Here is a 16,456-nt window from a genome sequence, read left to right on the forward strand (position 1 = left end):
AGTTTGGTATAATGTAAGGCGTTATACCAGGATGTAGAGGGACACATTTGAGTTCACACGCCACGTGAATACCTTTGTTTTACATTGGAAAAAGTTCAATAACATTTTTTAGTAAAATAAAAAAAAAAAAGAGTCACAGTAAAACTTTTGCATTTTATTGGTAATGAGTAAACAAAAAACATTACAGATGCATACAAATTATAATCCCCCAACAGGCCAACATGATCAATGTTACACAATGAAAGAAAATCATCTGGCATGTGCAGCTCACAGTCATTAGGTGTCACTACTCTAAAAGGCTGGCTAATTCTACACATTGTGAATCAGTGGAGGGTATTGATATGCTTCACAGGTTCTTAGATTGGCAAAAACTTCACAATTTAAGCTACAGAAATGTGACACACATAAAGGTAAATTATGTAAAGGAAATTATATTGAGACCTTCAGCGTGATCACTGCAGGAAGGTGTCATTAGTTTTAGACAGTATCACATCACATGTGTTTGCTGCTTCCTGACAAGAAATGACATCATAACCCAGGTTTTCTTTATAAAAGAAACCTCCAATATGTTACACAACGGCAGAAGGTATTTCATTATGCTTAGGAAGAACACAAGACATCACTTTTAATTCAAACATTTGGGTGTTCAAAAGAGACAGACGACTTTAAGGCTGTGGGGAGGAACAGGATGTTCAGGCGAACCTGAACATGGAATGTACGTAGCAAGAAATAACAATCATGTACGCTAATGAAGAGGCCTGGGATTTTAAAAAAATGCATAAAATAAAAAGTTGAATTACAAAACTTTTCTTTCGATTCCTTTATAAATGATTGGCCGTCCTACCGGTAATGACGAGGTGGTGGGCTGTGCTGCGGCGGGTGCCTCCTTGGTGGTGGGCTATGACGTGACATTGCATGGCGTGGAGGTGACTGGTAGCGGGGAGGGGGAGATCCTCTGTTATGGTAAGGAGGAGGTGAATAGCGACCTCTTGATCTAGAACGGGAACGCGACCGGTCCCAGCTGGCGTTACCCCTCTCCTCAAAGACACGGATGTAGGCAGTCTCACCCTACAAGAGGAAAAGTTAAGACATTTAGTCCTCTAGGAATTAGAAAGATGTGACGATTAACAGGTCTCATCAGAAGTGGAACTCACTTGATGTGAATGAAACTCAGTCCGATCCAATCTGCGTAACGCGTAGTCCATGTCTTCCCTACGGAGAAATTCCACTACGCCCTCTCCGTCGCGCTGAACATCTGCAAAACAAACGTCTCCTGCCTCGCGCATATGATCCTTCAAGTCCTGCCAGCTTCCAGTCGGTGGTAACCCTTTAAAGAAAAATGTGAAGGGGTCAAAAGCTTCTTTCTAGCTTTAAAACCTTTATAAATGCAGGGACAGGATTTTTTGTGTAGCTAATTTTAGAAAAAAGTTTTATTAATGAATTAATAGCATTATGAATTCTGAGCTTGGAATTCATGACATTTAAAAGATATACGAAAACAGATAAAGAAATGGGATAACATACTACATCTATGAGCTGCTGTACAGCTGCATAACAATAGGTGTCCTTAAATTGTATGAGTCGTGTAATGACTATATATTGGGTTTTTTTACAGCATAATATGACTGGCATTTTTTTTTTTTGCAATGCTCTTTGGAATTTGTAGTTTACTTACTTCTGCAATCATTGACTTTCTTAGATTATTAAAGTTAGTCATTGCTAAACTCTAGAAAACAGGTCAAGTCAGGCAACTCTATAAATCTTACACTTTAAGGGGTGGGGCTTAGAATAAAGTACAAGCATGCTAGTAGAGAGATGCTAAAAAAATGTAGCACGAGACAAATCAGATATGATAAGCGAGAACAAAATTACACCTACCTGTCACTAGAGTTGATGTGTGAGATTTTGTAGCCAATACGACTGGTTTTAGTGTTTAGTTTATTGTCCTGAGTAAAGGAGCTGACTTGACCTCATCCAATTTGTCCCATTGTCCTCCAGTCAGTCATGAAAGATAGAAACATTTCTGCCTATGACTTAAAGCGTCCTTTACTAGTTCCCTTGTCCTTGTGTTCACCATCAGATATATATGCCTTTGACTTGTGTGGTCCTTTACTAGTCCTCTTGTCCTCCACTGAGCCATGAGAGAAAGAAACATATCTGCCTATGTTTCATGATGTACTCTACAAGTCCCCTGTCCTCCAGTCCGCCATGAGAGAAAGAAAATACATACGTATATTTGCCTGTGACTGTGGTCTGTTGCTAGGATTTCTGTTCTCCAGTTTTGCTTGAAAGAGAAATACACCAGCCTATGAGCAACAAAGGCCAGTCCGCCATGAGAAAGAGAAACACATCTTCATTTAGAGGTCCTCTTGTCCTCTTCTCTGCCGGGAGTGCGAGAACCATATCTGCCTATTATATTACTCTTGATGTTTTGCACTAGCCCTCTCTTTCTCCAACTAACCATATCTGCCTCCAACTTTTAACTTTCTCAACTATTCTTCTTGTATTCCATTCTGACTTAAGAGGTGAGTATCTCAGGTTGAGACCCCAAAAAATAACTACATGTTTCGGTTTTTAACATCTTCTACTAGTCCCTTTGTCCTCCAGTCCACTAGGAGAAATACAGATGCCTTTGACGTGGGATTTTTTTTGTCTCCTTGTCCTCCAGTCAGACATGATAGATAACTGGACCTGTCTATGACCCATGATATCTTTAATAAGTCCTCTTGATGTCCAATTGGCCATGGGAGATAGGAATTCATTTTCCTACGACTTTTGACATTATCCTAGTCCTCTTGTCCACCAAGAAAGAGAGATCAGAACTGCCTATGCCTCCTGATATGCTCTATCAGTGTTTTTGTCCTCCAGTCTGGCTTGAGTGATAAATATAGCTGCCTATGACCTGTGACATCCGTTACTACTCTCCTTGACCTCCAGTCAGTCATGCGAAATATATGCCTTTGACTCATGTGTTCTTCTACCAGTCCTTTTACTTGTCCTCCAGTCCGCCATGAGAGAAAGAAAGATATCTGCCTACAACTATTTTGCCCCATACTAGTCCTCTCGTCCTCCAGTCCAGCATGAAATACATCTCTGTCTTCCGCTCATGTTGTTTTTTTACTTGTCCCCTTGTCCTCCATGAGAAAGAAAAATATCTACTTATTACTTATGTGGCCTTTTTATAGTCCAATTTTCCTTAGGTCAGCCATGCGAGAGAGGGAGAATTTATCTGCCTATTGATCTCCAGTCCGCCATGAGAGAGAAAGAAACACATTTGCCTACGACCCTTACATCCACCATCCTACAAATCCTCTCGACCTCCAGGATGCCATAAGAGAGAGTAAAGTAATAATTGGCTATGAGTCACGACTTCCACCTACCAGTCACAGTGACCCGGAACTCAGATCTCCTGGTTGGGGGTCCAAACCTTCCTCTGGGTCCTCCTCCTCCTCCTCCTCCCGCTCCTCCTCCTCCTCCTCCTCCTCCTCCTCCTCCTCCACCACCACCACCACCACCACCTCCTCCCATCGCACCAAATTTAGCACCAGAGGATCGAGGATACTCTACACGCAGCTTAGAGTCTCCATATCCATATCCATTCCTTCCATAGACAGCGTCATCTGCATCCCTAAGAGAAGAGAGCAAAGAACTCCTTACCAATGTACGCCTCTTTCAGTGGCGGAAATGGACCTGGACAGGCCACTTCCATCCATTCCCTGTTGTCAGCTTTAGGTGTCGGACATGGGGAATGTGTTTCATCCTGCAATCCCTAAAACTCACCGTGGGTCTTCAAACCGGACAAAGGCAAAAGGTATAGTGCCTCTATTGTTCTTCAATTCGATATCACGGATTTTTCCATATTTGTAGAAGAGATCCTCAATGTCTCTCTCCTGGATATCCATGGGAAGATTCCCCACATAGATCCGTCCGTCAGACATGGTGGTTGAGTGAGTGGCTCTGCTGACACAGAATGGGGGGAAACTGCTGACTTTAAGGTGACTGCGTGCTTATTTTAAAAAAAAAAAAAAAAGCTCTGGATGAGGTCCTTTTCCTTTTTCTAGTCCCAGTCCAATACTTAGTCCAACCTCCTCCAATTTCCTGAATTCAGACAAAATAGAACCCGGTAGTCACGATTGAAGTAAACGACAGTCAAGAAAAAAACGACTCAGAGACCCAGGATCCACATCTGAAAGCTTAAAAACACAACGTAATAGAGTTCCAACAACTGCTGCAGAGCATTACTGTCTGAAATCGTGATAATCCAGTAGAGAAAAGCTAACTAATAATAAATGCGATTAAAATACAAATAGCTCCTTTCTTATAGTGTGAACATTTATGTGTACATTTGGGTGTCAAATATATGGAAAACCAGCATCATTCATCTTAAAATTGAATTGAATAGATACTGTTTTCAAAGCATCATTGGTGGTACTCCAGCCATTAATTCAGGGGTTTGCTTCAAATTTGTATATTTGTGTATTCAGGGGTTTGCTTCAAATGTGTGTATTTGTGTATTCAGGGGTTTGCTTCAAATTTGTATATTTGTGTATTGATATAGATCAGGGGTCTCCAACAGGTAGCTCGGGATCTACTGGTCGCTCGCGGGCAGGTGTTCAGTAGCTCGCCTACAGGTTGACCGACCTAGTTAAAAATAGAAATAAAATGCACCTCTTCCCCACTATTCATGTATTTGGCCCTTAAAAACAAGTATGAAGTACTAATGTTTTATTGGACATTGATGGGAATTTAAGATTATTGATAAGAATTGGCTTATTGCAATTTCACACATGTACAAACAGCGGCTTAATTCAGCTGAGCTATGCAAATAAATGCAAGCGATTTGATGCAAAGTAGCTCTTGGCCACTTTCATTTTTTTTTTAAAGTAGCTCTCAGATGAAAAAAGGTTGGAGACCTCTGATGTAGATATTTGCTTTTGTAAATTAAAGGAGTGACCGATTCAATACAAGTCATCAACTATTGAATCAAGTCATCAACTATTGAATCAGTGCAATTCAGTGCAGAGTAAGAATAAAAGACTTAGACGATACAAATTGTATTACCACAGATGTGTAATAAACCCACCTCTCATAAAGTCTGTAACAAAGAGAGGTTTAAGACAAAAGGGCTGTTTTATATCTCTTTACACACATTACGCTGACACCACGACTGGTTAATTATTAATGTGTATCATGTTGTAGCTTCACCCACAGTTTACTATCTTTCGGAAACACAACATAATTTAACTTAGAAAACTTGGTTGAGGTGGTTTATTTGTGAGTTTACTAATAATGACAGCTCCTGCTTTATACTGACCAATAGACACAGCTCACCGTGGTTTACATTACAACCCATAGTTGCATGAATAACACACAGTTCATGCTTTCAGTTATTTTGAACATGAAACAGGACTCCACTTTAAAAACTGTCTTGAAAGCGGAAGACAGCGTTAAGACAGTTCTCTTTGTTGATAATGTAAAGTTAGCTAGTCGGGCTAATGTTTCCGCTAAACTGCACCAATATTTATCACAAACCAAACATTAAAAGAAAACATGTAGTGCACATTAATTAAAACACAAACGCCGGAATAATTAGAAAAAAAAATCGCCGGTTACCTTTCTAAGCGAGTGAAAGCGCCTTCTTTGACGATTTAATGACAGTAGTACTGCACACTGTGATGCTTCCGCATTGGTTGGCTACATTAGCAAGTAGCTTTGTGTCTTCTTCTTCTACTCCCCAATCTCGGTAGACAAGGTACTGAAGGTTGCTGCGTTGTTGCCACCTACTTGGGGAGGAATCGAACGCACCCCAAGAGGCGGTATACCGAATATTGTCTTCTAAAAAAATGCTTGAAACACTTATAAGACATGGAGGTTAGCCATTTACAAAAGAGTTGTAGAATAGACCCAGAACAGAAGATTTGACCCCTAACCTTAACCCCATGGACCTTTTGAGGATGAGATCTCTAGTTACACAACCAATTATATAACACTTTCTTGAAGCCAGTGCCACTCTGGGATAATTCCATGTGAACTGAAAGGGGGAGCACCTCGTTTGGATTAGCAACCTTTATAAAAAAACATCCACATAAAAAGAGGGTATCTAGTGCAGTTAATATAAATCACATAAGTTATTGCAATAATTGCTTTATGCAGGAATGTGTCACTTCAGACACAGTTGTCTGCACTGGGGCGCATCAAAGTACAGACTCATGAGTTTCCAATTTCATATAAATCTGTAAGAAAGAGCCATACACCTAGATATAAAACTGGTGTGAATATTTCAGTCAGTAAACCCCGGACCCTTTTAAAAGAAGGATAACACAGATACAGAGTTTGATACATATTCTGGGATGAATTTTGCTTTAGAAATGTGTTTTTGTGGTGTGGGTCTCCTGTAGCTTGTGACCTCTCGCAGGCCTCTCCAAACCACCAAAGCTGAAAACTTCTTCCTCAGCTTCTCAGTGTAGCTCCTCTTAGCTACCCTGATCCCCGTCGTCAGCTTGTTCCTGGCCTGCTTGAACAGGTCACGGTCCCCACGCCTCCTCCTTGGCCTGAAGCTGCTTCCTGAGCTGAGGTGTAAACCAGGGCTTGTTGTTGTTGTTGTTGTTGTATGTGCAGAAGCTCCTGGTCTGCACACACATGTCCTTTTTGCAGTGCTTTGTCCTAAATGAGAATAATTTGATATACTCCAAAGCAAGGATAGTGAATCAAACAGGTGTCGCAACACTTCTGATAATCATTTCTGACTTTGTAAAATACATGTTATGAATAGAAATATTTAGAAACTATTCATCTGTATTGATTTTGTAAAATTGACCTATTGCGATCTGGTGTCTGCATTTCACTTTAGAGCTGCATGTATGTCCCTTGCACAGCCTGCAGCACACAGGGGTTTATTTGTGAGAGAGGGGCAAACATTGTATCATGTAGCTGCAGAAAGAGTGAGTGGGCATGTCTTACCCCCCTACCCCCCTCCCTTTGGAAGTTGATACATTGACATTCAAAAGGCATTTTTTTTATTCCAGGGTAGAGCAGTACAACTGAAAATGTGGGGTTTAGTTACCCTCAGAAATGAAACTTGTATATCAAATTATATCACTCATTTGCAAGGGTCTTTGAAGTCACACACAAGAATCTAGCCATAATAAAACAGTGAATTTTGTGTCAAATAATTCAATAGTCTTAAAAAAAAGACTAATATTAACATTTTAAAAGGTTTTTTAGGCAGCCTTTTATACCATTTAAATAGACGAACCCCCTTTTTTTTTAACATGTGTTTTCCAAAGGTAGCCTCCTACACGAGGGGGAAACGCGTGATGCCCAGGGGGAAGCGTGACGTAACCACAGACTGATGTAAACAGGCGAGAAAACGCCCCCTGCGCGAGATCACTTTAAAATAACTGCCATAACCTCACTAAGCAACATCCCGGGAAGGCGAAGCAGCTGGTTTACAGGCTGCCGAGTTCAGAGAGGAAGAAGGGAACGAAAGACAAGGACAGCATGTCGTACACGAAATTTGTTTCGGCTCTTGTGAGGGTAAACTCAGGCAATGTTAAGACTCTGCGCATTTCACCGGGAAGATGCCGCTCCACCGTCGCTTCCACCAAGAAGCGGGAGGAGAAAGAGCAGCAGATGGACGGCTGCACCGTGGTAGAAGCTGCGCCGGCTGACCTCATCAACCAGACCAAAAACTCCACTAATACACACTTAAAAAAAATCCACGTTGACTTCGACAACACCCAAGAAGCCTACAAAAGCAAGGGCAACATTGAGTTGCTTAGAAGTCTGCTGGTGTTCAAACTTTGTACTATTGACGTCCTCGTTGAAAAGAACAAAGAGGTGAGTTGATTGAGGAACTCAAAAGGTTGCCATATTAACCTCTCATTATGGTATTTTTCACCTTGAAATAGGTGGCATGAAGTTGGATAAATGCGTCATAACTGAATTATTGATAATGGAAAAAGCTGTTACTAAATAGGCTAAACCACAGAACTTGATTAACCTCTTGTCCTTGTGTTGTGTTCCAGTTGATGGAGCTGAGCAAGAAGTTGTTTGGTCAGTGGATGTTTGAGAAGATGATGAAGATGACCTTCTACGGTCAGTTTGTGGCAGGAGAAGACCATAACTCCATCAAACCTTTAATCCAGAAGAACCAGGCCTTTGGAGTGGGGGCAGTTTTGGACTATAGCGTTGAAGAGGACTTGACACAAGAGGAGGCAGAGATAAAAGAAATGGAGTGAGTATCAACACATGACTGAGCAAGACTATTCAAAATGTTACAATGCAGGCGACTTGCTACACAAACTATTTAATGTTGCTAAATGACATCAATCACATGACCAGTGATTTATGAGTTACACAACAAACTAAACTGAAAAGCCTCACTGAGTTGAGTGTATTTGTATAGCCCGGAAGCTGTGCTCTACAACAGTATTATTTCCCTTTGTTCTCTTAAAGACAATGAGACACTCTTTGTAAACCTTGGGAACTTGAAGTAACTTGGAAGAGCCAAATTACTTTAAATTTGGTGAATAGACTTCAGGTTAGTTCTTGCCTTTATGCTGAGGCATATTGGATTATGTGTTTATGAAACTCCTGTAAATTATTGTCTCTTTACCTGTAGATTGTATACAGTACGAATATATTGGGCCCATTTTGCCCTTTGGGCTTTCACTGTTCAAAACATGCACGTCATTGATGCTTGACAAACAGGTTTATCCAAACCTGGTTAAACCACTTTAATCCCCTGTCTGTGAACATGAAATTCTTTTTGGGTTTTTTTCTTGCATGATGTGTCCTTCGCCACACCACCTTTTGAATCCTGTATTTACACAAGAAAAAAACATGAATGAGCTCTAACTTCTTATCAGTTTATTCTTATCACCTGGCATCCATTACGCCTGTTATCAAATAAAGACTGTGTCACAAGTTAGGCACAGTATTTTCCCTCCTTGTAAACAGACTGATATCAAAACGAAACCTAGTTTTTACTTTACTACTTGCAGTAAAACAACTGACGTTCCACTGTTGGTCAGCCAGGACAGACCCCTGTCCTCTGATTGGCAGAGCTGGTTTTTCAGTGAGGGGCAGTACCTTCTGAGAAAGCTGCCAGCCTTTTAGAGTAATGTCCGGGCACCCTTCACTGGGCACCCATGGAAGTGTTACGCAATGTTCTGTGCAGGAAATAATCTTATTTTTGAACAGAAGATTATCTCATTAAGCACAAACACACATGTGCTGGACTGGATGGAATTCAACAGCCGATTACCTTTATGAAGCGTTTTTTTTTTTTTACACAGAGCAAAGCACATAGAAGACGTCGCAGAGCACAGTTCTTTATGCTCCCTGTATTCTGTTAGTCATGTCAAAACATGTTTAGAAAAGGGAGGTCATCATCAAAACTGCACAAGAAGTTCTCTTTAGTTATCTTTAGTTATAAGGACTTAGGAGATAGATAGATAGATCTTCCTAAATCCATGCCAGGTTAAATTACTGATTTGAAAAAATGTAAGTGGTCCAAGAAGTAATCAAAAAAAGACACTGTAACCTATTTTTATTTGTTTTCTAGAAATGCTTCTCTAAACTGATGCCCACCCCTCCTTGTTTTTCAGCTCATGTGTTTCTGAAGCAGAAAAAGAGAGTCCAGGTTTGTTTTTCATTTTAAATTATCTTTCTTAAATGACAAGCTACTGCATGCCTCATCAACCGTAGAGCTGCTGCGGGCGAGGCTGGGGACCTGCTAGTGCGTCAACCTTTTTGCTTTTAAATGATTTTGCTCAGTTACTTAAGCTTGGTGTGACGCAACACAAATGTCAGGTCTGGTATGAAAAGTCATGTGGTTGTAGCGCTGGTTATATCTGGATTCAGGAGGGTCCTTGCAGTCCAGTATAGACAGTGAAATGTGACTCTGTTCCAGTTACAGACAGCATGTGCAGTAGAGGGTTGATGATTCGCTCTCAAGTATATCATTGGCTTATTATTGCTTTCTCTAGTGTTATTTCAAAATCCCCTTTTAAAATTAATATAATGCTAATATTAAGAAACAGTTACTTCTAAATAAATACTATTTATATGTTTGGCAACAATATTAGTGGTAGTCAAAGTGCTAATGTATAATCAAATGATGTTAACTCAGTTGTGTTGCCGATGAGAAGAATCATTTATAAATTGTTAAAGTTCCCAAGAAGTTGATATGCTTATCCTTTATGTATTGTGACATAAATAAACAAATATGAAGTACTCAGAACAAAAGCATGCAGGATTGAAATATGTGTTTTTATCACAAGGTTAAACCAAGGGAAAGTAATTTGTGTAAGGTTTTTAGTATAATTTCTGTGTAGTGTGGTTAAAAGATCTTGTTGATGAAATTGTGTGCAACTCTTAGTTAGTTGAGTGTGTCCAAATAGTAGAAGTTCAACATATTGTTGTTGTTTAAGCAGCTAGTTTTACCTTCTGTTCCTTCAAGGTGCTGATCATCGTGAGAAAAAGTACAAGGCCCATCGTCAGTTTGGGGACAGGAGAGGAGGAGTTATAAGCGCTCGTACCTACTTCTATGCAGATGAGGCCAAATGTGACAACCAAATGGAGACATTCATTAACTGCATCAAAGCCTCTGGTAAGTGGTGGCTTACATTAAAGTTACTAGTTACATCCTTCTGTCAAATAATTACAAGTTACTTATTATTGTAATGAATTAAAACAGTTATGTGCTTTGACTTTCAGGGGGAGCCTCTGCAGAAGGTTTTTCTGCCATCAAAATGACTGCTCTTGGACGCCCTCAGTTTCTTGTAAGTTAATGTCTTCATTAATAACTGAAGTATAAATCAATGCGTATTACAATGTACACTCTACAGTTTCCTGCACTGCCATCACTTCAATTCTAAGTTTCTAATATCACGCATATTTGAGATTTCCACAAAGTGGCATGAAAATGGAACAGAAACTGTGTCAGTTGTTCAGAAAGCCTAATTTCCTGTTTCACATGTTGCATTCACACCTCAGTGTCACACTCACTTTACTTCTCAGTCAAGAATGATGCAAAAAAAATATTGACATTCAAGACATATGTCTATCTCAACTCTTTAGAATGTCACTGAAATTATGTGTTGTCTTTTTTCCTGTTTCAACAGCTCGAGTTTTCTGAAGTCCTGGTTAAATGGAGACATTTCTTTAACTTCCTTGCTGCACAACAGGGGATCTCTGATATGATGGTTGTGGAACAGAAACTGGAACTGGAACAACTTAAGGTATGTATTTCATTCAGTGAATGTAAATTTCTTCACAAATGCACATCTGTAACAGATGTTCAGGTTGTGTTCAAGCCTCTAGACTTGAAACGCCATGTCCTGTATCTATTAAAACAATAATCATGTAGGGTGTGCAGTTTCATAACTGAAATTCATCTTTGCAGGAAAGTCTGTCTAAGATGGGTCTTGGAGCCAAGGACGATATTGAGAATTGGTTTACTGGAGAGAAGCTGGGCTTGTCAGGGTAAGATAGACACTAATCAGATCAATGCAATCAAAAACAGTAGCACTTTTGTACAAATCACTGCAGACGTTGAATCGACAGGGAAAAGAGTGTTAAGCTTTAATGTTTAGCTCAAAATGCTAAGAGTTGTTAGCAAAACAAGGCTGTGTAGTTCAGCGCTCTAAGCTCACAATAGTAACTCATCTGGGTCTAAAATATTTTAAATGAATTTAATTTAAACTGAATTCAGTTTGTTTTTCAAGGATGCCACATATACATTGTTCCCATTTCTAGGACGATAGATCTGCTGGACTGGAACAATCTGATAAACGATACTACAAAAATGTCCAACCTGCTAATGGTACCGAACCTTGAGGTGAGTAACTGTCACAAAAGTATTTTATGGTGGGAGAGGGGACAGTGTTGAACTGTTTGTGCTAGTTCAATAAGTGAGATAAAACAAACAATGAAATCTTCAATACACTCTTTTTCACAAGACAGATGAACTTTGTACCTGAGACGCACAGATAAATGTGTTTGTACAGGTGATCGTCTCATACAACTGATAGTGATATAGATGAAAAATCAGTACATTGAATGCAGGTTAGACAAGTTTCTTTCCCTTCAGAAGTTGCACAACCTCATCACATGGTGTGAGCATACTGATACAGTAAACGTCTTGTAAGAGAAACTAATCTTCTGCCCACAAGATAGTGACCTTTATTGCATTTTAGGTTGCCTATTGACAACTGGCCGGGGACTACAGCTGGAAATTAGCCGTAAAGGCTAAAGCTGCTTCTTTTACTGTACAGTAAATTAAGGAGACTGTCCACGAAAAACAATAAACAAATAAACTAAACTAAACTAAACCTGCTGCCAGAATATCTTATCGTCTTTCCACAGGTAAATGGGAAATGTTTTTCGGACAGTGTTAAAACATGACAAGATATGACAGTGATCTCTACATTTCTGCAGCGTTGGTGAAAGTCAAGTTTTGGTGGACTTGATTAGGTAGCTGCTGGTGCTATTCAGGGTAGTTGAGATACAAGACAAAATTGCTGAGGACACTCACAGTCACTCAACCCCCACCCAACCTTTGCCCTGCTGTCGTGTACTGATAGAAGGGTTTATCCTGATCTTTCAAATTGATTTGAAGGCAAATGCTGAATAACTGGAATTTTGTGTGTTTGTTGTGCAGACAGGCCAGCTGGAACCCCTGTTGAACAAATTTACAACTGAGGAGGAGAGGCAGATGAAGAGGATGCTTCAGAGAGTGGATATTCTGGCCAAGGTGAGGATACCACAACTATTCAATTTGGACAAAGTCCATATTAGGAAACATTAATGCTTATAGAGCTTTATAAACTGTACATTTTGTGTGTCTGTGCACCCCAGCATGCCATGGAGAATGGGGTCAGGCTGATGGTGGATGCTGAGCAGACATACTTCCAGCCAGCTATCAGTCGATTGGCGCTAGAGATGCAGAGGAAGTTCAACAGAGAGAAGCCGATCATTTTCAACACTTACCAATGTTACCTCAAGGTAAGGCCACAACTTGTGTGTTTTCCCCCATAACAATGATATGAATGTAGTCTAATCCCTGTCTTTTCATCATGTCTAGGAAGCCTATGGTAATGTAACTGTGGATATTGAGCTGTCACGTCGGGAGGGCTGGTACTTTGGTGCCAAACTGGTCCGTGGAGCCTACATGTACCAAGAGAGAGACAGGGCCAAGGAGATTGGCTACGAAGACCCAATAAATCCAGACTATGAGGCTACTAACAGAATGTATCATAAGTAAGTATAGAATTTTTAAAAAGGCTTTTTATAATGCTCGAAGATGTCCAATTCTGACCATCTGCATTTTTGTCTGCATAGGTGCTTGGAGTATGTGCTGGAGGAGATCGAACACAACAGGAAGGCAAATATCATGGTTGCAACTCACAATGAGGACACAGTGAAATATACCCTAAAAAAGTACGTATTTTAAAGAACATTTAGCATGTACTAAATATTTCTTTCACAAAGTGTCTTTCCCAAAAAATGTAAACTAATGCTTGGAAATATGTCTGTTAATCAAATGCATTCTTTGTCAGCTTATCCAAGTAATTAAAGGATTTGATCTGAATGGTATTGCCACATCTGTGGTGTAACATCACGGCCCAGCTCTTGTTATGTACTTTATTATGTAACAGCTCTTTAACGTGCGTGCTGTTTTCTTTCTTTTTTCAGGATGAATGAGATGGGCCTCTCTCCCACTGAGAATAAGGTTTACTTTGGACAGCTGCTCGGAATGTGTGACCAGATCAGCTTCCCGCTAGGTATGTTGCACCCAGCTTGAGTACTAAAAGTAAACAGTGAGTTATGGAATCATGGAGGACTTACGTCACAGAGCCATGTGACCACAGACCTTCCACTGAAACCTAGTCCCAAAACACGTGATGAACACTCACACAACCACTGACTGGGCCTATCCAATCTATAGATGAATTAAGAGCAAACAACTCCTGGTTCTTGATGTTCTTAACTGTTCATCACAAAATACTGATGCTTGCTATCAAACAAGTTTCTGCTCAGACAGTTTGGCAGTAATAGAAAAGATCACTGTTTTAGTTTACATGTCATAAAATAAAACAATATGTAAATCCCTTGATGTTAGCCAACCAGGGATTGATGTTTTCTATTCTGGTCTATTTTTTTATTTTATTTTATGATGAGTGTCAGGTGCAGGCACAGAGTGCGTAGACATTGATTGAAAATGCGTCTCCTTGCTTTATGTTGCAAACAGGTCAAGCAGGCTTCCCCGTCTACAAGTACGTTCCATACGGCCCGGTCAACGAGGTCATTCCATATCTGTCTCGCCGAGCTCAGGAGAACCGTGGTTTCATGAAGGGTTCGCAGAGAGAGCGCAGTCTGCTATGGAAGGAGCTGACACGCAGAGTGCTGGGAGGTCAGATTTTCTACACGCCTGTTTACTGAGTCACAGCACCGCCGCATGCAAACCACAGTGTAAGCATTCCACAGTGTTGACTGTACCACTACCTGCTGACTGCTCCCTGTGGAGCACGATTGATGTCCTTCCTGGGCTTGTTAGTTTCTGAATTTTAAAGACGGACACTTTGAGAATGGTATGTGTTGGGATAGAGATTTATTTTATTTGCAGTATATTTAATAAGATGTCTTTCAAACACTACCATAATAATGCATTGTGGAGATACAAGTGTTACTTCGTTAAGAAGTGATGAGTGATTTTTGTCTCAAAATCAGAATTAATTCATTTACCTCAGAGATTATTATCATAATAAAGCATGGTAATATTCAGTGGAGACTCAATGGGATATTTTTGGTTACCGAAGGTGCCTAACTTGTATATAAAAGCTGTCCTGTACTTTTTTAGAGTCAAGTTTGTAAATTGGTAAATGGACTTGAGCTTATATAGCGCTCCTCTAGTCTTCTGACTACTCAATGCACTTTTACACTGCATACCACACCTACCCATTCACATAGTGATGGCAGATGTTTTTATGTAGTGAGTTCATCAGAAGTTAATAATCCCATTCATACACATTAATATGCATTCATACACCGACGAAGCAGCGGGAGCAATGCTGGGTTAAGTGTCTTGCCCAAGGACACATTGGACCTGTTGCTGCAGGAGCCAGGGATGAAACCCTCGGGATGAAACCCGAGAGATGACGACTCTACCAACTGAGGGGTAGCTGTCACTTAAAAAGTGCCTGATGATTATTTCTCTTCATTAGCTACTGTGCAAATTCTACTCACTCCTAGAGGATTGTAAATTACTGTCACATGTTTATTGTTGATATTGTGTTTTATTTGTTAGTTTACTGGAATACATAGCTCGCTGGTAATAATTCAGCTCATGGATTTTAATTATAGTAAAGATAGTGAAGATCTGCTGTATTTGCATTTTCTTGTATTTTAGTCTTAATCTACAAACAGAACATGCAGCATCTCAAACCAGAGGATCCTTGCTTTTTATCTCTAATGGTGCCTTAGCGGATTATATCCCGAAGGCAAAGAGATGATAAAATATAAAATAACCAAAGATCCGATTCGTAGTCATGTTCCGGATTTCATATTTCTGTTAATTAAATAAAGACAAGAAAAGCAACAGATGTTCAACGCACAAAGCCACCAATAGTTCATCCCAGCGTTCCAACGTTGAGGGTTACCGCTGTGACTTTTGAGGAAGATTGCGCTCCAGTATCCAGAGAATACCTGCTCTGCTGCATAGTCTGCTGCAGAGGAGAGAGAGTCTGCAAGTTCAATGTGTTATTGTAGAGGAGATTTCAATACACTCTGAGTCGGTGTCTGAGGCCCGGGTTTTGATGCTGCTCATAGATGAGGGATTATATCCAAGTGAAAGGGTCTTTGGCACCTGACATGAACAGGGAACTATGAATCAAACTCAAACCTTTTTGTGGAGTTCAGGAAAAAGAAAGATTAAGTTATATCTGTCTGCATTTTGGTTTCATGTCAATGCTTTTATTAAAGCCATGAGAGTTGGGTACTGTCATTAAAACACAACGTTATTTATGTTTCTTTTTGTAACAGTCTGATACGGCTGATAAGGCTTAACATTGATTTTATTTAAACCGTAATGAGTTAGTGTACTGTGAAGTTGTTAACTGGCACATTTAGGATATTTGAGTAGACTTTTAGTTAAGTTTTTTCTGAGTGGACTTCCTTTTATATGAACAATTCTTCTGTGATTGGGTTGTTATTGTATCAGTGTAAACCACATTTTGTACAGCTGTAAGGAATATGTAATTATTAAGACAATAAATTGCAATAAAGGTTCATATAAATCAGAATTGTGTTGACTCTTATTGCAGCTGTTGATGTTTGAAGTGGACACTAACACTAAATTATAAATATACAATGTTTCTTATATATAAAAGGGCTGAACTGTGGCGTTTGGAAAGTCTTTACATCAGGACTTCTAATATTTTACTATACTCTA

The 16,456-nt window shown here is 39.9% G+C and overlaps 2 protein-coding genes across 5 annotated transcripts; one reads left to right on the forward strand and one right to left on the reverse strand.

Moving 5' to 3' along the window:
• Positions 1–139: 139 nt before the first annotated feature.
• On the reverse strand, positions 140–5,765 carry srsf9 (serine and arginine rich splicing factor 9). 4 transcript variants are annotated; one of them, XM_020629831.3, is made up of 5 exons: positions 5,614–5,765; positions 3,781–3,957; positions 3,381–3,628; positions 1,155–1,327; positions 140–1,068 (listed from the first exon to the last, which is right to left on the reverse strand). In XM_020629831.3, exons 2-5 carry the CDS (start codon positions 3,936–3,938, stop codon positions 841–843), a joined length of 807 nt encoding a protein of 268 aa, XP_020485487.2. In that variant the 5' UTR covers positions 3,939–3,957; positions 5,614–5,765; the 3' UTR covers positions 140–840. The 4 variants fall into 4 exon arrangements, with proteins under 4 accessions (XP_020485487.2, XP_020485484.2, XP_020485488.2 ...); XM_020629828.3 differs by having other exon boundaries at positions 3,781–4,098; positions 5,614–5,760; XM_020629832.3 differs by having other exon boundaries at positions 3,781–3,960; positions 5,614–5,755.
• Positions 5,766–7,395: 1,630 nt separating this feature from the next.
• prodha (proline dehydrogenase (oxidase) 1a) lies at positions 7,396–16,307 on the forward strand. Its single transcript, XM_065965313.1, has 14 exons — positions 7,396–7,839; positions 8,028–8,236; positions 9,612–9,646; positions 10,466–10,615; positions 10,723–10,787; positions 11,130–11,246; positions 11,411–11,490; positions 11,764–11,845; positions 12,668–12,760; positions 12,865–13,011; positions 13,091–13,266; positions 13,348–13,446; positions 13,702–13,790; positions 14,258–16,307. The coding sequence occupies exons 1-14, from the start codon at positions 7,501–7,503 to the stop codon at positions 14,446–14,448; spliced, it is 1,872 nt and encodes a 623-aa protein (XP_065821385.1). The 5' UTR covers positions 7,396–7,500; the 3' UTR covers positions 14,449–16,307.
• The last annotated feature ends 149 nt before the right edge of the window (positions 16,308–16,456 follow it).

This window comes from Labrus bergylta, chromosome 17 (assembly GCF_963930695.1).
Source record: "Labrus bergylta chromosome 17, fLabBer1.1, whole genome shotgun sequence".
Lineage (NCBI taxonomy): Eukaryota > Metazoa > Chordata > Actinopteri > Labriformes > Labridae > Labrus > Labrus bergylta.

Coding starts and splice junctions, on each gene's coding strand:
- srsf9 (XM_020629831.3), bottom strand. CDS start 3,938: ATGTCTGACGGACGGATCTATGTGGGGAATCTTCCCATGGATATCCAG. Junction 3,629..3,780: donor GTCCGGTTTGAAGACCCACG/GTGAGTTTTAGG, acceptor CTCTTCTCTTAG/GGATGCAGATGACGCTGTCT. Junction 1,328..3,380: donor GTTCCGGGTCACTGTGACTG/GTAGGTGGAAGT, acceptor TTTTCTTTAAAG/GGTTACCACCGACTGGAAGC.
- prodha (XM_065965313.1), top strand. CDS start 7,501: ATGTCGTACACGAAATTTGTTTCGGCTCTTGTGAGGGTAAACTCAGGC. Junction 8,237..9,611: donor GCAGAGATAAAAGAAATGGA/GTGAGTATCAAC, acceptor CTTGTTTTTCAG/CTCATGTGTTTCTGAAGCAG. Junction 9,647..10,465: donor AGCAGAAAAAGAGAGTCCAG/GTTTGTTTTTCA, acceptor TGTTCCTTCAAG/GTGCTGATCATCGTGAGAAA.